This window comes from Bombus impatiens, unplaced genomic scaffold (assembly GCF_000188095.3).
Source record: "Bombus impatiens unplaced genomic scaffold, BIMP_2.2 scf_0019, whole genome shotgun sequence".
Taxonomy (NCBI): domain Eukaryota; kingdom Metazoa; phylum Arthropoda; class Insecta; order Hymenoptera; family Apidae; genus Bombus; species Bombus impatiens.
In genome coordinates, this window is record NT_176438.1 from 296,967 (window position 1) to 318,757 (window position 21,791).

Below are 21,791 nucleotides of genomic sequence, written 5' to 3' on the forward strand. Positions count from 1 at the left end.
GTGGACGATGAAGGTAGGAAACGAAATAAGTTATGAGAAAGCATACTCAATAAAAATGATATAAAAATATTTCTTTCACTTTAATGATAATTTCTTTTACTTTGGTTCCATTTTCAGGTGATGCACTTTGATCATCACTTTGATGCAAAATCTGAAATATGGTAAGAATAAGTAAATGATAATAAATAATAAGAAATGTCATAAAGTAGATATCTCTAATTAGACAATGAAGTCTTTATTTTACTTAACCTAGGTATTAGTGACTTGAAGTGGATATCGATTCCATCCAACGTATTCCAAAGTTATTTCGTGTGTTAATATGTTGTACTACACCACTGGGTTTGCGAGCCAAGCTGGAAGTGATAACTGTCTAATTTCGCGCGAAATACGCAACGACAGGTATACGTATTCGCAGGATGAAAGTGAATTCTTTATTCTACGAAGCCAAACACTTGAAAGCAAACGAAACTGCTAGGATATGTTCCAACTATTCCGGTTCGTAAATCATTTGGTCGCGCGGTTGCTCCAGATTTTCAAACCTGTACGCGAGAACAATCCAGACCGACGTTTCACCATTCCTCCGCGTCTGCGATATTAGTTTCCGCTTGATACTAACATTTTCTTTTGACCCTGAGAAAAAGGCCCAACCTGAAACGTTCAAAGCTAAACGCCGTCATTCTTAGAATTTCTTATTAAGTTCTAACTTTCAGTTCTTCATATGTTTATCATTGCGTGTCACAACTTAAGAGCCCGGCGCGGAATAAATACTCATTGGCTGTTATCTGGTAAAGTTTCGCTAATTAATTTCCTATTTTTTAGAAGGAGAGTTAGCAATGGCAAATATTGATGTATGCACATATATATCATAGCAAGGATATATAGGAGTGCGAAACGGAGAAGAAGATATGAAATCTGTCATCCATCATTTGGCGCGTGGGTGGAAGTAAAAAAAGGACGTTTGAGACGTTTCCTAAGGCGCGACGGTAAATAGAGGATCGAAATATTTTAGAAATTTGTATTTGCACTCCAGATGGTCGACTTATGGGCAAATACCTACGGCTTGCTTTCTAAACGTCTCGTCCCTCGAGGTAGTCTCGCTCCTCGAAATGTCTCTTCTTCGATATTTGGGTTACGTGCTCCGGTAAAAAGGTTTACGAAAAACAAACGATTGCTTCACGTTCCCGGAAACGGTGTCTTAGTTTAGTTCTTATCAGAAGTAGAACTAGGTCTTCCTCTTATTTTCTTCTTTGAGAGTTAGAAAGAAAAGTTTTATTCACGAAAGATAAAAGAATTGGTACCATATGATTAACAGATTAATCTGCAATTAAGAATAATATTAATATTTACGTTACTTATTTTCAGTATGGAGAAGTGATATAAACTTTATGAAAGAAAAAAGATGTAAATACCCGTCTTCTTCTTTTAAAACTCACATTGTTAGAAAATTGCTCTTTATGATAAGGAGCAATGTAAGTATTTATGATATTCGTTTCATTTAGAACAGAATACGTTTTGCATTGCGTGATACTTTATCCTACTTTGTCTGTACAACAGTTTACTCGAAAAGATGTTCCCGCCACTTTCGTTGAAGTAATAGGTAATAAATTTAAATCTTTACACAAATTTCTTCGCTGATGATTTCTTCATGTTATTTACTGCATCTCTATATCAAATAGTTGGCAATAATCGAGGAAACGAGCAAGCAGATATACAAGATAAATGTTTATCCTTCCTATTTTATGCACGATATCTTTCGAGCTTATAGTCTCTTCTGATTCCACAATGTATTTGCCTTCTATTAGTGGTGGAAAAGGACATATGAATTCTCTTAAAAAATAAAAATTATAGTGAATTTCATTACTAATTATTCAAAGAATTCTTAAAAATGTTTAGTTTTTAAGAAAGTGAAGAAATAATTCTAAAGAAATAATTCGTCTCTAAAGAGCAGAGATATAAAACTTGCTCTATCAGAATGTTACTCTACCTACAAGAACACGTGTAGTCGTCTAAGAACACGTTCTAATATTTCGTACACCATTCTAACTTTTTTCTGTCGGTAAAATTAAATGATTACAGTATCGTCAGTCTTCAAGATATAATTATGTCTCTTTACTTCGAAAATCTTTCATTTGTCTTTGATTTTTTGTCCATGTAATTTCTCGGGAGTGAAAGGTGTCCGTGGTGATTTCATACTACATGGTCATATACACGTACGCTCGTTTACGCACGTTCGCATGTCCATATAAACAAACATTATCGCGTTACCTAATCCTTGTTACCCGCCATCCATTAACAATTAATGCTTCGCCATGATTTTCACCAATTAAAGTGTCCACGCGAATAATATAGGGAATTAGAAAATACAAAACTGTACAGTACATAATTGCACATTACATAATATGAAAAAATATATAAAATATATAAATATATGAACATATATAAAATATAGTGCCTTTTATAATATTCGATAGGTAAAACAACTTTCCATTTTCCTATTTTTTCTTTGCACTTTTGTGATTACTATACTCTCTAAAATATGAATTTACGTAAAAACCCGCAGTCTATTTGTAACGATATTTTGCGATCTTGAGCTAGCAGTAAACAAAGAAATTTATGTTTAACTCAAAAGTTCTATCACGTTTTAAGTTCCAAATCTTATGTAGTGCTCAATATGATCTTTGACAGGTCTCGTGTCACGTGTATTGTCTTTAATACACACTGAACTTTCCATTCATGTTTCTGACATTTTCAACGCTTGTCAGATAAGTATAATAGTAGCGTGCACTATCGGTGGCATACGTGATTTGAAAGAAAAATTGTGCGTGAAGACACCAGAATGTGTTAGAAAGCAACTCAATGTGGAGTATCCCTGTTAAGATTTTATTTCAATCAGAACTAATATTATTTACTTATTTGCGAAAATTTATTTCTCATTGCATGGAAAACTTTAGAATCATTTTGTAGGGTTTTATCGGTTGATGAACTTCATAGTATTCTTTTTTCACCGAACGTTCAACAAGTGTTACTTAACTAAAACTGTGTTTGATGTTCAATTAGGACGTTTGGTATATGCTGTCGTTCGTTATATAGTTCGGTTAATGTTAGATCCTTTGAATATCTGCCAGTTCCGGCGTGTGGAAGTTTAGTGAAAGTAACAAATACCGCCGGGCAATTGATGTAACAGCCTTACTCTGGTCTTCTATCAATCTCGTCATTCCATTACGAATCGTAATGCCTTCTAGAAATACGATGGGTCGCCCCTGTTAATAAGTGGGTAAGTCAGTGAAAGGTGTTCCATCATTCGTAGTCCATATCCTGGAATTAAGATACATACTTAAGAAAATTATGAAAGGAACTATTTAAAATTTACAGCGTCGTAACTTCTCATTGATTGATTACAAAGGGTTCTTAAGCTTGATATGTATTTTTCCGCTACTTTTGTGTATTAATATATGGTATGAATGTTGCTAGTACTACATCTGAATTTCCAAAGTATCTCAGTTCCCGACGTATCAATTTTTATGTATCTGGTACGAAAAATACTTGAGTTTACGTATATCTGAATCCAAGAATACTTGAATCAACATCGATAATCCCGAGTACATAATTTTTGTAATGTCTGAAGTCAGAGGTAGCTGAAGTAGGTACTTGAGCTTTCAAATACATCTAAATCTAAGCGTGCCTGAATTTTCAATATACAAGTTCTCATGTATGTATTCTCTTCCGAATGTTCGATTAGTTGAATTCTGAAATAAGTACTTGAGTTGCTATCGTGTAGTTAGCACTTGTAGACAATAAACGTCTAATACAAGCATCTGTTCTACTCATTAGAAAGCGTTAGGCATTGTCACATCCTTGTTTGAAAGTGAATTGCATGGATTTTCTTCGGGCCACGGGTTACGTATTCATCCTCTTCGATTTCCTGGCACGCAGTTGCGTACACTTCGATAGATATCTTTATCCTCGTGCAGCGTAAATTAGAAACCGGATGTTCCACTCTCTACAGAAATCCAGCGACATTTTAGGAAACTAGCGTTGAAGATTTTTCTCTTGTCTGGTGAGATCCTGAATGACATCGGAAAACGAGGATGAACAAAGGAGCGTTGGAAGGTGTAAAACGTAATTGTCAGAACTGTCAGACAGTGGAGAGTGTCAGAATGCGCTAATCGTCGAGATTAACTTTCACATATTGTAACAGCTATATGAACGTTGGAATGTTCTCAGAGAGCAGGAAGAGTTATTAAGATCACGGCCGGTTACCCAAGCACGCTTGAATAAGCTTTGATTCCATGGAATTTTCTCCTGTCATTAACCTTCACGAGTAGTATTAAAATATTTTGTACTTAACGTTCGACTAAATCGCTCATGTATCTTCATACATTAAGAGCGCAAGTGAAATGAAAAAAATGCCAAATAATGTGCTATATGTTGAACGCGTCGAAATTAAGTAACAAGGATTTCACTTCATGGTTCGAGATTCAAGGTAAAGTTTACTGCATCTTTTTTCTTTTTTCTTCCATGTACTTTTAAGTTTTTCGTGTTAATATCGTTAATCACGAAGAACCTGAAATTGTCCGGAGGATAGTTTTATAGGAGACATTGACCAGTGACAGATATAAATCTTCCCGTTCACGATTAGCGAATTTCTATGTTGCTCCTTGACATTTCATGCGGTGGAAGTAAAGCTATGTGAAAGAATAAGAGGCATTGGCGCAGTCATTAAACTCTTGAATAATATCTGCTTTCCAATCTACCATTATTTTACTTCGTGATAGCAAAATGTGACTGTAAGTGATTGTAATCAATACACGCCTTACTATGTAGAAAATAATATATTACGAGAATTGTATATATTTCATGACTTACTATATCAGAAATAAAGAAGAACACATGAGTAAACATGTAGGAAAGAAACATCAAATATTATATTCTATCTTATTGCAGAATAAGAATAGAAAATTCTACGAATATTCGACGCCACTGAAAATAGAAACAGCTGAGTAAGAAGGAAATGTGTTCCATGTATCCTGCAGGTCACCAAGTTCAGATAGTTATCCCTTTCTCATGTGACTCGGCCTCTTCTTTCCTGCTTCCCAACCGAACAGGCAATTTCCACGATGGGAAAGTCACAATGGTGGTACATCCTTTTAGCATGAAACAGGCAAGGAAAAAAGCAACGCGTGCCTGCCTTCGGTTTTCGACTTGTAAACGAGTGAGTGCATGCTTCCGCTATAACGAATGAGTAGAGAGCTGAAGATGCATCTGAAGACGGTGCAGGCTGTGCTGGGTTGAAAGTGAAACTTACGTCTCAACGCGGCAATGTGATCGAACCAATTAACAATCGCCTGGAGTCATGAGCTTTCGATCTGGTGTACGCATGGATGCATCCGGCACCTTAAGAAATTAATGGCACTTTCGTACAATACAAATGGATCGAATTATCCATAGAAAGTATTGGAAAATATCTCATAAATATTTGGAAAATATTAAAAAATATTGGGAAATATTTGTTAGATATTTCAATCACATATAAGAACAATTTATTTTTTGATAATTGTTTAGCTTTGGCGGCTTTTTTCGCCACTAAAAAAATATATTAGGTATTTAATCAATCTCATATATTAAATTAAATAATATAAACATTGATGTAGAACTAAATAATTGAGCCTTCATTTAATCTGGAAAGAATAGAAAATAGAATAGAACTTTTCAAGTTTGAGGCAATATTCAATATGTTTCATACAGGTTCTTTTTGTTATTTATAGTTATTGGATTTCATCGCTCCGATAGCATTGAACAAAATCTTCTTAAACTAGAACCAACTTACAACTTGCATGAATAATAAGTAATGTTTAAAAAAATGTGTTCGAGGAAGAAATGAAGATCGCTTTCTCTGAAAGGAACTTATTAATAATGCATAACAGCGCATGATTTGTATGCAAGCAGACGTAAACTTTTTCCCATATTTACGTAGATTGTAAATCCACCAGATTGCTTATATAATCATGTATAACCCCGACGGAGATATTATCCGGATATCTTCCGGAACTTCTACGAATATTCTTGTAACTTTTTTATAACGTCTGTCTTCAGTCATGTTTCGAGTTGTCAGAGTCAAACTTCCGGGATATTCACGTATACGGGTAGAGAGCTGCGGTTGCATCGTATAGACCCACAGTGTCTCGATGCGTTCGAGACGATTTCAGTTCGAAAGTTAAATTCAACTCCTGTAATCAATGATGTGCCCTGAGCAGGTGAAATCTGGATGTTTAATTGGGTGTTCAGTTGAATGTCACAGAACGGTTCTGATCTAGAAATTCTGTTTGATCGTCGAAATTAAATTATATGTGATTTACATTACGTTGATGTACTATGTTAATAGAAAAACAAACAAAAAAACCTTTTTAAAGGATTTATTAGCATTAGAATAAGAAAATAAATTATACTGTTGGGCTGTCATTATTTTCTATTAAATAATGAAACGTTCGAACAAATATTGCTCTTGGTAAAGTGATTGAGAAAGGTAGAACAGATGAAGAAAAAAAGGAGATTAGAAAAGTACTAGAAGAAAGAATAAAAATAGTTATAGAAATAGAAACGGAAAATAAGATATACGAATGGAAACATGCAATATTAGTAAAGTAGTTTATACATAGTAAATGAAGATAGGGCATGCATAAGTAGGAAAGATAAATGCAGAATATGTGTGGGATAATGTTTAGTTTATAAATTTAGCAAACCAAAGTCTATTTTAAATAAAGTTTGAATTATATAGTAGACTATACATATATATATACTGATCTTGGTTGCAGACAATACGATTTAAACATATTGCCACTATTTATTAAAAAATTGTATGTAGTTCAACAGCTCAAGTATTGACGTAATTATTGTTTAGTTAGTATTTACGGACATGTAATTATTCAAGTAACAATCCAGAGTGAATAATTCTTGAAATAGTAAATAAGACGACTATATTACGATACACGGTTGTGCGGTAGAATGCGTTTGATCCCAATTCGAAAGTGAAATTTGCTTCCATTCGCGGTCAGCGATGCGCGTTATCTGGGTGAAATTACGTTTCTAATGGGCAACGAAGTAAGCTATCATTACCATTGACCTGTATGTTTCATGCACATTACAAAATGATTCCACGTTACATACAATACGAAACCAAATAAACTAGTTATCCGCTTACGGTACAGCTCACGTAACTATCCTATCGATAGTCCTTTCGTGTCTATTCTACTGTGGGACTGAACGTTTGGGTACAAATCATTTTATAAATGAAATATTTGTGTACTATTACAACAGCTCAACTAAAAATTTAAAATTTCCAGGTATTTCAAGGTACCTGAAGTCTCAAACACCAACTGCGAAATTTTTATAGAATAAAATTCGTCGCAATTCATATTTGAATTTAAAAATATTGAAATGCCTGATTTCCGGGATACTTATATGACAAGATATATAATGAATCTTCGAATCATTAAATCCACAGGTACTCAAATTCTCTATCTACATATGAAGACACCTCAGATATTTAAATTATAAAATATCTAAGTTCTAGGATACCCGAATGACGAGATACCTGAACTTTCCAATCATTAACTGTGGCTGAGTTCTGGAATATCTATTTATAAGGCCTAAATATTGAAGTACTTAAGTTCTATGATACTTGACTTTTCAAGCGAAGTTTTATAGTCTTTCAGTTTTCATGTTATGTAATTGAAGAAATTCAAGAAGAAGACATTTATAGTTGTACTTAAATCTTCAATAGATACGTATTAAACGCGATAATCTATAGACCCTACTTTCGCCACAGGAATAAGCAAATTTAAAAAGAGCTCTGAATAAAAAATCCGAGGATGAACAAAGGAAGGATATATACCTGCTCGTTCTCATCGCGGCAAACCATGTGAAAGTGGCCTTGCCGAGTAAACGATGATCATGACACCGTACTTTTCGCCTTTTCGCATTCTGCGTAGCGAACGAAAAATTGATCAATGATTAAAAGGCACCGATGCTCAGCTTTCGAAAGAAACACTTGAACTCTTTTCATCGAAGAAAAGATTCAAAAGAACCGCATGTAATTGTAATTCGATGCATACACAAGCAATTATATTGTTATAATTATGACAGAAAGTTTTGAATGGTACGTGAATGAAATTATGTCAGCTTTATTGAAATACAATTTATTGCAAGAAAAATATGAAATGAAATTAAGATAAGGTAAAAAGTTTATAAATTAGGTATTGTAGTTATTTTTCATTGGTTATCAGTATTATTTATCACATTATCATATTCATCTCATAATAACATTCTTTTTAGACTTGACGAAGAAACCAGTATCGCAAGATTTATATGTTAAGTTATTGATAAGATGCTTGCCATTTTTTCAAACCGGTCATTAATCCTATGATAGAAATGTTGATAGATCGCAATTGCCACAAATCCAACGTATGAACGATTCGCTTTCTATTGGGTAATACGTGTGATCGTATATGTCTTCGTACCGCGCCATACATAAAGCATGAACAACTTTCGATGTTTCGGTTTGCTACAAATAGATTATGAGCGCAAGGACACTTGATTGATTCATCATGCAAAAATATCAAAAGCTTTAATTTCTAAAAATTCGATTATTTGGTCAACGTCACTAATATTTATTTATTTATTTACAGCAATGGTCATGGATACATTTATACATATGAACGAAGAGAAAATTGTTTGATTTTATTTAATAATTAATATACGATCAATTTGAGTAAGCTAAATCGAACATAATAATATTTCATTCTTAATTTAAAAATTGTTTTAAAACGTTTAAATTATTTTACAAGATGCATAATATTATTTTCTAAATTTGGTTTGTTTTTATAGAAAGCGGTTTCCTCTGATTTTACGGCGGAAACAACAATTATGCTGATAAAGTGACATCATAAAACATGAGAGAAATTCCTACAAACCTGCAGGTAACTCTATCTAGCGTCACTTTCTCAGATTCACTGAGAAAACTACATATTCCAGTATAAATAATTGAAATATTACATTTAAGAGAATTTGGATTTATTAACACTTGCTTTTTTTTTAGAAATATAGAAAGTAAAGTATGCAAACAACTTCATATTAATTTTACAGGCAAGCTAGCAATTACTTTGCTATTTGTAAATCATATAATAATGTATCTGACACAACAAGTGTAAAAAAAAGATAAGATTTGTTATACTGATCGTAAAGTATATAAAATTTTAATTATACGTTCTAAATCAAATTCTAATTAAAATATAGTAAAAATCCACATCATATTTTCTGGGATATTATATATTTATATAATCTCCCTGTATTGATCAAGGCCTTATATTTCTTTTACATTTTCCTTAGTCTGCTTTCCTGAAAAGTTTTCAAAATTGATTTTCTCCTAAACCTACTCCAAATCTGCCTATTCTTAAATTTTTCCAAAATCCATTTCTTCCCAAATGTTCTCCAAACTCACTTATTATCTCATCTATTAATCCCATTTTTTATTTATCATTCTCTAACTTTCTATTTTATTCTTTCTATTTTATGCCCGATCCAGACTTCTTCGTAAACGCGAGATTTCTGAAGCTTTTCGAGTATGCTGTCAGGATATATACACAGCACCCACTACCGGATCCGGCACTTTCACCGTTCGTGGAAACCAACGACACATTGATCGAAGCTCTTCTTCCAACTCGTCTTGCGGTCATTATATGATAATTGCGTTTACTCGCATCTGCCTCACGTTGGGATGCTTCCACCTGTAGAGTGTTTGAAAGCGGTTTCCTATATCTTCACACAAGAGACCTGCAAGCGTGCGCGAGAAAAAGTATGTATCGTGAATTAAAATTACCGTGAGACTGCGATGAAGAAAGTAAAGGAGCGACGTTCGCTATTAAGGTCAAGACGTAATGAGGAAAACAGAAGGTTGTGCTTTTCATGATTGATTTCCGGCATTTTTCAACCCTCTATAGAATGACGTAATTTATAAGTTATGTATCCTACATACAGTAACGAACATATAAATGGAGAAAGTTTTCATACCAAATTGGACTTAATTTGGCTTGTAATTATTATTCGAAATGAAAAGTTGAAAGCTATTATGTATTTATAGCGCTTCAAAAGTACCAGGAATGTAATCTTAAGAAAGTAAAATCTACAAAGGAAAACCTGAAATATCTTTTATCTTTCTCATAAGAGAAAATATAAAGATAAGTCTTTCAATAATACAATTCCTATTTATGATGTTGCTGCTGTATCTATTTTTAAATCTTCTTTTGTTTATTTGCTATTGTACTAAGAAGATATTTTCTTTACTGGTATAAAGGATACATAATACAAGAAGAAGAAAACGATGTTTTGTATATAAGAGTTCATAATTAAAAGAAATTAAGGATGAGGGGGAATATATCATAGATTATCTTTGATATATAGAAAAAATGGTATTAAAAGATCATATTAAAGTGCTATTAATCATGTTATATTAAAAAATCATATTAAATGTAGAAAAATCATATGAAAGTGAATATTGATAAACGAACTGTGTAAATTGTTGCTCACCACTTTTTGATCATCATTAGATCAAATTGAGTCAACTGATCCATCGAAAAAAGCGTTTTTCATAATGAGCAGCTCTTACAATTAATCCTTGTTCATTTTCTTGCTGAAACTTTCTTCTCATTACGCTATGTCCCACGACTGACCGATTAAGCGTTGATATATCTCAAATGTCGTGGAACGTCTCGCCTTCCTCGATCAATCGTTTTCTTCATCAATGGGTAAGATCTGATTTATACTATGCTTTCAATCATAAACATATAGGCATTTATATGGGGTGAACTATCTAACTCTTATATTAACCCTATTAACTCAAGAAAGTGAATAATCTTATAATACTTAAATTGGGTATAAAAAGTATATTCTACTTTTCAATGTCTAGTATAATGTAAGAATCTTAAATTCTAACGTGATGTGTCAGATCTTGCATAAATATCTGCATAGTCATTGTCTACAACGATGATGTTCCAATGAAATCTTCACAATAATGCTTCGTGAGCGATCGTATCGTATTAAATCTGTTTTAACATTCTAATATGTTTTCTTAGTGACAACATGACCGATAAAACTTGTTCTTCAGTTTCGAAAGTCGTTTCCCTTTATATTTTCATCTTAAAGTTTCGGGAATGATTGGCCAGTCATACCATTTCCGGCGTCTTCTCATCTTCTCCGCTGTCTTCCTCGTCTTTTTCACTCTTCTCATCCTACAAGAGTTGTCACGCGCACGGGAACTGGAGAAAGTAAAGGTCGTGAGCGATGAATCGCGACCCTGAGGACCCTGAGATGTGCCGGTTCCCTTGAATCTCATCTTATCCTTAGAAAGCATCTTTCATCTCTCTTCTTGTCGGATCTTCCTCTTGTTTCGTAGAAACTAAGCGCTTTCATCTGCCGGGAATTAATCTCTAACTGTGTGGACACGGTTCTTCTGTGTTTGCGACCTAATGCCTGCGCTTGGGAATCGAGAAGATCTTCGCACTTTTACTTACAGGGTGGGCCAATAAAAATTACTATCTCCATAATCGTAGTATAAATAAGAAATAAGAAGTATTTTCTCGAATAATAGAATGATTATTAAATAGAATTATTAAATAGAATTATTAAATAGAATAATTATTTTAATAAAATTTCTACAAACTTGGATGATAAAATAATAATGTTTTGTTAGAATAGGAGGAGAAGAGCTTTCATATTGCATTAATAATCTCTGTTTGTAGAAGACGCTAAATCATGTTTATTTGCAAAGTTTTTCTGTTTATGAGAAGTTGTAATCAAACAAATTTATCTCGAGTGTTTTAAATGAAATCATATAACTTTACAAGTATCTGAAATATCGTTAAAACGAAAATCTTGTATATTATATCTTATACGTGTATCTAATCGAATAACAATTTAGATTATCTCAAACGAATAAAATAATTAATTAAAATAAAAAGTGGACAAGTGTAGTAGATTAGATAAATCATACACCGACTGCTGCTATTATCGCCTTAAATTTATAAAAAAGATTTATGTATTCCGATTTATCGCATGAGTAAAAGCTATATACTGTAAAAGTATTTTTAAACAAACATTATCTGTGTTTAACAATGATAAATAGAAATGATTACGATAAACTTCATATGACTATCGAAATTTGTAGTTGTTTGCAATTGCAGTTGGAGTTAAATGTTTCTATAGATGTGGCAGTTACGATTTTAGTCAGTTTTAACTCACTTTCATCCAGTATGAATTTTCTGTAGCTTCTCTTGTCAAACAGAGAAATTTATTTCGTGTTACGTCCATTCGTTGGGAGCCGCACATTGTTCTACCAGGAATTGAGAAGCTTCGAGTCATTAATTACTCGTAAACAAATAATTCCTTTGCGTAGAAACGCTTGTTTAAAGGCGAAAATCCATTAAACAAACTAATAAAATACACCTTACTCATAAAACTGGATACTACAAGTTAATTCTACATTTCTAATATTTTCAATTACTAGTTCCTTTAGGATTCGAATATTTCTCCATTTATTCATATTAAAATATAACATAAAATTTATAAATATTCTAATTGGAATATTCACATATTATATTTTACGTGAAACTAAAAGAATTCGTAAATTAAAAAAAATGTACTTTATTACGGTAACATACACAAACATTGTACAAAAATATCTATATCTACATATACTTCCGCGAGGAATCGTTATTTACAAGTAAACAAAGAAAATAATTATATTCGATTTGTCGTACATGGCTTGTTCAAGCACGTATGACGATTCTTACTCTACTATGTAACGCGGAATCGTATAAAATTTCCTATTTTGACTACCGGTTCCTTTAAGATGCATGGCAGAATTTATTTTAAAGACTTTACATTTTTGCTAATCGACAGTAGGTTCTGTTGTACATGAATATTAATGTTAATTTCCCAATACTAATGTCCCTAATTTAAGATTTAATCAGAAACATAATTGAACAGAAAATCTCAATCAGAACAACAAACAGAATACAAATGATAAGATCTCTTGATAATAATCTCCCGAAACAAATATTCAAAAGAAAAAAATAATTAATTAAACATTTCACCTAGAAAAAAAGGTAGAATACGAGCAATAATCTCGCAGCAAAATAATTTCTCGATATTTCTCCAAAAAAGAGAAAGATATTGTTGTTCTTCTATTCTAAAATCATTAGACATCAATAACTTCAAAATTTTCTATTATAAAATTATTCATTAACGTGACATTCTTTCGCTGCCAAGAATAAAGTCTCCTATTTTCCACGGTACTTTCACGCGATTTTACATGGTTTACATGGCTTCCTACAGACATAAAATAAGAAAATCTGGACTCCGTTACCGTAATCGCAAACAACAGCGGAGTCCTCGTTTTTTCTCCGAAAGGCGAAAGAGAACAAAAAGAACGCAAGGATGGCGACTTTCGCGATTCGCGAACCTTTGACCCCCGCTCTCAGGCTACAGCTATACTAGCAAAAAATGTGAACAACGATGAACGATTTTATCGTCCAGATGAGTAAAGATCGAACGAAGAATCTCATGGCAGAAGTTTTACTTGTATCCATGGTGTTCGTCGTGGTGAGGTTCAGTCTGTACCCAAACTTTCTCCCAAACGGGCTTCCATATCTTTTTCCACGCTGGTACCTGTACGTCCTTCCACACTGGCACCCATTTGCTCTTCCACTCATCCTTCCATACCTGTTTCTTCTGTGTTACCCAAATTTGCTTCTTCTCAGGTACCCAGACCTGAACCGATTCCTCTTTCCAAACCAATTTCTTGTCGCTAACCCAAACCTGTTTCTTTTCAGTTTTCCAGATCTGTTTCCATTCAGCTTTCCACTCTAGTTTCTTCTCACTAACCCAGACTTGCTTCTTCTCTGTCCTCCAGATCTTTTTCCATATAGGTTTCCAAATCAGTTTCTTCTTCCAAAGATCATGACTGGTATACTGCCAACCATGATGATCCTTACCAACATATTGCTCACCAGGAATACCTATTTTAATCCACTCAGGAACCCAGACCTTCTTCCAGTCAGGTACCTGAACCTCTTTCCATATAGGTACCTGTACTTCTTTCCAAACTGGCTTCCAAACTTTTTTCCAGGCTGGTACTTGGACCTCTTTCCACGCTGGCACTTGGATCTCCTTCCAAATAGGTTTCTGGACTTTCTTCCAAACTGGTACCTTAACTTCTTTCCACGCTGGAACCTGAACTTCCTTCCAAACAGGTACTTGAACTTTTTTCCATTCTTGTTTCCAGATTAATTTCTGTTCTGTTTTCCAGATCTGCTTCCATTCTGCTTTCCACGTTAATTTCTTCTCCCATTTTCCTTGAGGTTGAGCTGGTGGCCCATAGGATTGCGCTGGTGGTCCATAGGATGGCGCTGGTGGTCCATAAGATTGCGCTGGTGGTCCATAAGATTGTGCTGGTGGGCCATAAGATTGTGCTGGAGCACCATAGGAAGTTGATAATCCCCCACTACCACCACCGCCATGGTGGTCTCCTCCTCCTCCTCCATGGTGGTCTCCTCCTCCTCCATGGTGGTCTCCTCCTCCTCCTCCTCCTCCTCCTCCATGGTGATCTCCTCCAAATGAACCTTGGTCGCCTCCAAAGGATCCATGACCGCCTCCGAAGGATCCATGGTCGCCTCCAAAAGATCCATGACCACCTCCAAAGGATCCATGGTCACCTCCAAAAGATCCATGACCACCTCCATTTCCATGATCATCACCAAAGGATCCACCGCTGCTATATCCTTGATCGCCTCCAAAAGAACCGTGATCAACACCGTGATCGGATGGAGCACCATAGGAAGGGGATGGGCCTGCTGGAGCGCCATAACTGGATGATGGTGCACCATAAGAAGAGGATGGGCCTGCTGGAACGCCATAACTGGACGATGGTGCACCGTAAGAAGAGGATGGACCTGATGGAACACCATAACTGGACGATGGTGCACCGTAAGAAGAGGATGGACCTGATGGAGCACCATAACTGGATGATGGTGCGTTGTAGGAAGAGGATGGTCCTGATGGAGCACCGTAAGAAGAGGAAGGTGCACCATAGGAGGAAGATGGTGGTGGTGGAGCACCGTAAGAATCAGATGGTGCGTTGTAGGAGCTTCCTACATTTGGAACTCCATAAGAAGTCGCAGGTGGGCCATATTGGCTTGGAGGTGGGCTTAGAGGTGCTCTGAAATTTGTAATTATTTTTTTCTATATTAAAATATTTATTTTGTATAATATTATTATTATTACTATATACAATATAATACAAAATACTTAATCGCATGTGTTTATACAAATTCATATTTTTATGAACGTAGTTAAAAAAATAAGATCTAAGCAAAAATCTATTTTATCCTCTAAATATTATAACGAATACTTTTGGTTTTTTATATATTTTTACGTATTTTAATTTCCCATAAATGTATAAATATCCGCTAACTATTCACCATTAATTAAATACGATTTTTTACTTCATACATCTATTGTTACAAATTTCACAGCTATTTATTTCGCCAATTAATCACAAAGTCATCTACTCACTCTTTCTTGGTCCTTATCGGGTCCCCAAGAGCAGAGACGAAAAGGAAGCAACACAGGAATAACTGCAAAGATTATTTTTTAATTACCAATTATTTAAGAATTATTACTTCCTTTCACATCTATAATTTATTCTTTTATTTCACATCTTTATTTATTATCAGGCATACGAGATAGGCAAGTATACAAACAATAAAGAAGGAGTAAAATATATAATATTTACGGAAATGTAAATGAAATCGAGTCGGTATCATCTATCGAAAGAAAATACACTCATCGTCTAAACAAAGATGCAAATGAACCAATCATGGTACGTTAGTCATCTAGGTGACTCTAGTGACTGTATAATACATAATTATACTAGGTATATACCTAGTAACACAGTAACAACCTCTAAATATTCAAGCAACTGCAGATACAATCTACTGTGTTTTAACTGAAACAGTACCTCGTACACGAGCATTATACTTATAATTACAGGCTGATTTCAATCTATATTCCGCTCGACCTTCACGCGCTATCTCTCTTTACATCTTGACCATCGATCACGCGAGCGTTCAAGTACCTCTTATACTTTATTCCATACGCTAAAATTGAAATTTGAAAAGAGGAGAAGAATTTTTTAATAGAGATATCTTTGTAGAGATGTAGTGCTCGTTCTTAGTGAAATTAATTGAACTGTTTCTTGATTATGAATCCATTCAGAATTAACAATTGATGAAGTAGTAATTAATTCTAGTCAAATCGATATTGATTCCAACAAATGTGAATTAAATATGACGTAAATTTAAACATAAAAAGAAGAACAAAATTTAAAATTTTCATTGTTCGGTATCACATACAGTTATCAAAGTTACAATTTTTTTTAATGTGAACTGTGTCTGTATAGTATCAACCTCTGACAAAGCTAATTGCAATTGCAAAATAATTTGTCTTTCATATTTCTCCCAGATCAATAGAAGTTACATTCAAAAGCTTCACCTTTAATAACAAAAATTTTCCAACACTTGCAACTTCATCCCAATAATATGCTTCTCTTTTCTTTTTAGATTAAAAATAACGATAAAAAACAAAACTCAAAGACCAAAAGAGAAGAGTAATTTTCAACAAGAAAAACAGTTCATGGAGAAGATCGATAACCACTTTTTCTGCAAACGTCCTTAAAAAGTTACGAATGATATATCTTGTAGGACGGTTTACAATCGTCTCTCTCAAAAATGAAAGTGACCGTGTGCAAACTAACGAACGGACATAAACAAGACCAGGAATGGGGTCAACGGTGGCCCCCTTTTTCCTCTTCTTTTTCCCCTTTACCAACGTGGAAACAGGAGCTTGATCGTGAAACTCGTAGCTGTTCATTAACGCCAGGAAGACCGACGGGAAAGTGGGCCTCTCAGTTTCGTTTCTCGCTCTCCGAAACGTGTTTGCTTTTTATTTTGGTCGGCAGCCATTTTGGTGAACCGGCTTACCACTGGCCTTCCTGTTACGTTGATTACCGTAAGCCACAGTTGCTTTGTCAAGATCAATACCCGGACCGATCCAAGAGAGTAATAACCCGAAGATTATTCGATTAATACAATTTTTCAATTTTTAATTTTTTTAGGGAATGAAATTTTCAGTCTTTGATTAAAAAATACACCGTTGTCAATGACATCTTAAGATTAAAAGTCTTTTAAAGAATTATGATATTGTTACAGGCTTTTAAGTCTCAGATTAAAAAATATGCTATTAGAGACGATATCTTTTAATAAGAAAATATTCTGAGAACATTACCACGACACTAGAATTTAAAATCAGAGATTAGCAAATAAGCTATTGTCAAGAGTGTTTAAAAAAGATTATCACTATGCTATTATAGGTAATAGTTTCAGAATAAACTAACAATTTTAGAGACAAATTTTAATCATATTAACTTGTATCAAGGTTGATGGTCTGTTAATTGATTGAATAAATGATAATGTCGATAATCCAAATTTATGAAAGTATTGGGAAAGTTGTTGAAAATGACATTAACCTAACGATAGAAAGGCAAAAGTGTGACATCTCGGCATATTCTTTCACATATAGATACATTAAAGATAAACCGCTGAACAATCGCTAAGAATTGATGTGAAGAGCTTACAAATTTCAAGGAATGACGTTTGAGAAAAGAAATGTTGTAGAAATGAATAATTTAATGGAATTGGAATTTTTTTACGGAAATAGATTCCCGTAACTGGGTTAAATGTGGAAGGTAAACGAGTTTCTGATATCTTTGGTACAATTTTACGAAAGATGATCATTCGAGGCACGAGCACAACGGTCGACTTTCCATTCTGCACAACGTGAAGCGACGAGAATACTTACTTAGGATAGCTCCTAGAAAATAGCATCGACGTACTGAATTCGGTGACTCGAACGGAATGTTAACTTCACCAACTATTCGTGAACGAAACTACATAGTTTGGTTTTCATCAACATTTCAAACTGTAACCTTATTCGCAGAGAAGATAAACGAGGGAGACTTTCGAGAAATTCCTCAGGTCAGTAGTATGACACGAAGAAGGAAATGGAACCTGCTAATAAAATATTCATTCAGAATTGCAATTTGAACTTTTCGAGAAGTTCTTCGATCTAGTAGTGTGACATCAAAATGATACCTACTGATCTACAATTCATGATTTCTGGACTTTTCAGATTCAAAAATCAAGGAATTTAGAAATTTTTGATGCGCAAAATTTCCATGTTTTAGTATAGACAAGTTCAATATTCCTAACAAGATAATTCAACCTTATCTTCAAAGAACCAAGAATCACTATATAACCACGAAGACCAACCGTTATAATACTATGATACATTGAGACACGTGATATCAAGATTCACTGTCACCCTGACTTATAAAACCAACCTACTATTCTACTTGATATCTCGAGGAACAAAACTCTATTAACACGCCCACTGTGGATCGCAATGATTGAATTTCATTAACTACAATGTTATATACTACCAGTGAAAAATGATACAAGTGTTTCTTCTTCCAACAAGACAAATACAAGAAGCATACATATAAGCATAGAATACATATAACGAAATAGTATATTAATATTAGGTTGTCCGAAAAGTTTCTTTCGTTTCATAAGGTGATAATAGATGAACAACAATTTCTGTTTTATATTATTTTATTGAATTAGGTATGATAAATTTCATTATATTTCTATTATTATGTTCGTGCATAATTCAATAAACTAATATAAAACAAAAAGCATTGTGCTTCTATTATTTCCTTATAAAATGAAAGAAACATTTCGGATAACCTAATATTTAAAATCATAGAAATTTCTCTACTAAAGAAATTATTAACTTTACCAATTTCTCGAATTAAAGATTTTGTCACTTGTACCACTTTTTTCTTGAACTACTCGAACAGTTCCCATATAACACTTGTCTGTATTTTACAAAACTTTGCGTGAATTACTATTCTTTATAACAATTATTATTTATCTTTTTCCACAATTTTGTGATTTCTTGCGTTCCACGTTTAATTCGGTATCCTATCCGTACGATCCAATGGTTCGCATAGTTCGCAGTGAACGTGTTAATTCACCAAAGCTCGGTTCCAATAACTCTCTCATCACTCCTCCGCGAGTATCGTTAAAAGATATCACATTTCTTTTGTTCCACAGATACACTTGTACTACACGAATCCGTGCCACGAAACAATAGTGACAAAGATGATGACAAAAATTGGACACTGACCAGGCTAGACCGCATCTTCACAAGTTTGAGGGGTGTTGTTCACCGCGCGATGACGAGGAAAAAACGGCAAAGGCTGCCGCCTTTATTATTATTATATTTTTTTTTTTTTTTGGTTACGGTTCGTCACTCCTCTGACGAATTCCTCGTGGCTACGGTGCCTTTTATAGCGAATGTTTCCTCCGCCTAGACGGCTAGTCGCCCTAAGCATAGAGATATTTCGAGGAGGGGTATATCCATGAGTGCATCCGCAACGCTATACGGGGGTCTCTGTGGCGCTTACATCCTCAACTCACCTCTGGAGGGGATCTACAACGCGTTATGATCATCGTCGAAGGTAAAAGGGGCATTTGGGTGCCATCACCGTACCAGACGCGAAACGTGGATTTTTTTCAGAACGTTGTGCTACTCGTCCTACTCGTTTAAACAGGTGAACACTTTCGAGTCAGGTTGCTGGCTGAAAGCTCTTTCCATTGCCTGATTGTTTTTAGTGAAGGCAGACAGTTCGTCTTTTTATATGAAAATATTAACAAATCCTTTTTCAAAAGATGCAAGTAAAGTGTATTGTCCAGGAGAGATTGAATCTTCATAACTAGCATTGGATTCAGATATAGTATACTTAATAATGGTGGGATCAAATATAATAAGATAGATAGAATCTATTGTGCATACTTACAGTTTAAAGATTCTTTTGCAGAATTCTTTTCAGATATTTTAAAACATGTTAGTAGGATTTTAAGTAAAAACTTAACTATAAAGATTGGAACATCTTATTAGCATATACAGAGAGAAGATAATAAGTCCTATTTTTAAGTAGATTCACACCTTTTCAAGTACTTCAAGATTATGTAACATTTTCATGTCTAATCAAATCTTGATCAAGGAAATTCGAATCCCTTGCAAATACATACTTTAAAAAGAAATTGAAACTGCAACAAAATTGTAGTGTACATTGTACATAATATAGCTTTCTTTTTTTTGCCAAGTTCTCATTTTCAAAAATAAGAAAATAAAACCTTGGTATATCTTCCCAGAAAAAAATTTTGGCAAACTTCGAATTCATTCTTATTAGAACTCATCTTGTAGATGTAAATTAAGGAAATGATGCAGCAGCATGAAAAATCTACATCTGTCTACACTCTACGCATAGAAGATCAATTAACATTGTAGAATTGACTCATTAAAGATAAACCAGTCTCTTGATTCCTGGTATCCGAGTATATACAAGAAAGAACATTGTACGGTTGAGTATTTGTTTGCTTTCACTGCTAAAACAGTTAAAGCGTTTTATGCAATCGTCTATACCCGCTGGATCTCCGACTCGCATGTAATCCCAGGAAAGCGCTGAACGTTACAAAACGGCAACCAATTGGCATTTTCCAATGTCATAATTTCTATTAATCATTCGATTGTAGCCTCCTTGAAAGTCAGATATACCATACTTAATATGCATGTAATATAATTTTAAGTATAATTGATTACAATGGAATGAATTATTTAATGTTGGGTTGTTTTGAAAGTTCGTAAAGCTTCTGGAAATTTATATTATGTCGTGTTGTATATTTGACTGGAATAACAATCCGAAAAAGAACTTTTTATTATGAATCTTTGACAAATAATAAAATAGCTTGTAAAAATTATTTCGGAGAATTAGTAAAAAAAAAGACAAGAAATTAGTCAAGAAAGCAATTATAAAACTGTGCCATTAAAATACATCGATAAGAAAGATCTACATTTAACAAAATATTGATTTTATAAAAACATATTGTCTGTTATAAAATTTTCTTAATATTTTGTTAGAAAGTTTACGAACAATCCAATATAGATAATTGACGAATTATTACGATACCACCTCTTCCATTACTCCTCTCATTTCCATAAGGAACATCTAATTTGACTAAGTCAGACATTTGAAACATCTAATATTTTTCATCCCAACATGCTCTCTTCTTAGGTAAATACAATTTCCTAATAATCTTTAATTCTAAATTTCTAGAAGTTTTCTCAAATTTCATTCACTTTACCAATCTTAATTGGTTACTTATCGTCATACAGATTCGTTTATCTCCAAATATTGAATTAATGACGATTTCCAATCTCATTTTAGGGATCAAGTAGTTTGGTAACATGTGTGATCGTCGATTAATTTTTCTTTCTCCTTCCGAGAACGGGGAGAAATTTGGATCCACCTGTCTTCTGTTAGAGATTTCGTTGCCCAACCGTCGACCACGCAGCAGGGACCACTGTCTCGATTACACAAACTGTCGGTAAAGATTAGATACGATGTGAGAGTTGTGAACAAGGAATGGGAACATCATCGGTCGTACTCCGTATAAAATATTAATGACCCTCGGGGAGCACGCGAAATTCACTTACTTGTCATGGAAACGTGCTTTGATCATCGACTCGTAACGAAACTTTTGTTTCGATTGACTCAA

General features: G+C 34.1%; 1 protein-coding gene and 1 long non-coding RNA gene across 2 annotated transcripts; one reads left to right on the forward strand and one right to left on the reverse strand.

Annotated features, from left to right (window-relative positions):
- The first annotated feature begins 11,938 nt into the window (after positions 1-11,938).
- Positions 11,939-14,537, forward strand: LOC117151417. The gene is made up of 3 exons (XR_004461325.1): positions 11,939-12,420; positions 14,180-14,303; positions 14,412-14,537. It is a non-coding gene; the product is annotated as an uncharacterized LOC117151417 (long non-coding RNA).
- Positions 12,678-19,569, reverse strand: LOC100746878 (translation initiation factor IF-2-like). The gene is made up of 3 exons (XM_024365785.2): positions 19,357-19,569; positions 15,625-15,686; positions 12,678-15,268 (listed from the first exon to the last, which is right to left on the reverse strand). Exons 1-3 carry the CDS (start codon positions 19,369-19,371, stop codon positions 13,627-13,629), a joined length of 1,719 nt encoding a protein of 572 aa, XP_024221553.1. The 5' UTR covers positions 19,372-19,569; the 3' UTR covers positions 12,678-13,626.
- Positions 19,570-21,791: the final 2,222 nt, after the last annotated feature.

Bases quoted from the DNA above. Each gene is read 5' to 3' on its own strand.
- LOC100746878 (XM_024365785.2), bottom strand. The intron at 15,269-15,624 runs GTGAGTAGATGA...TACAAATTTCAG, and splicing joins CCGATAAGGACCAAGAAAGA to AGCACCTCTAAGCCCACCTC.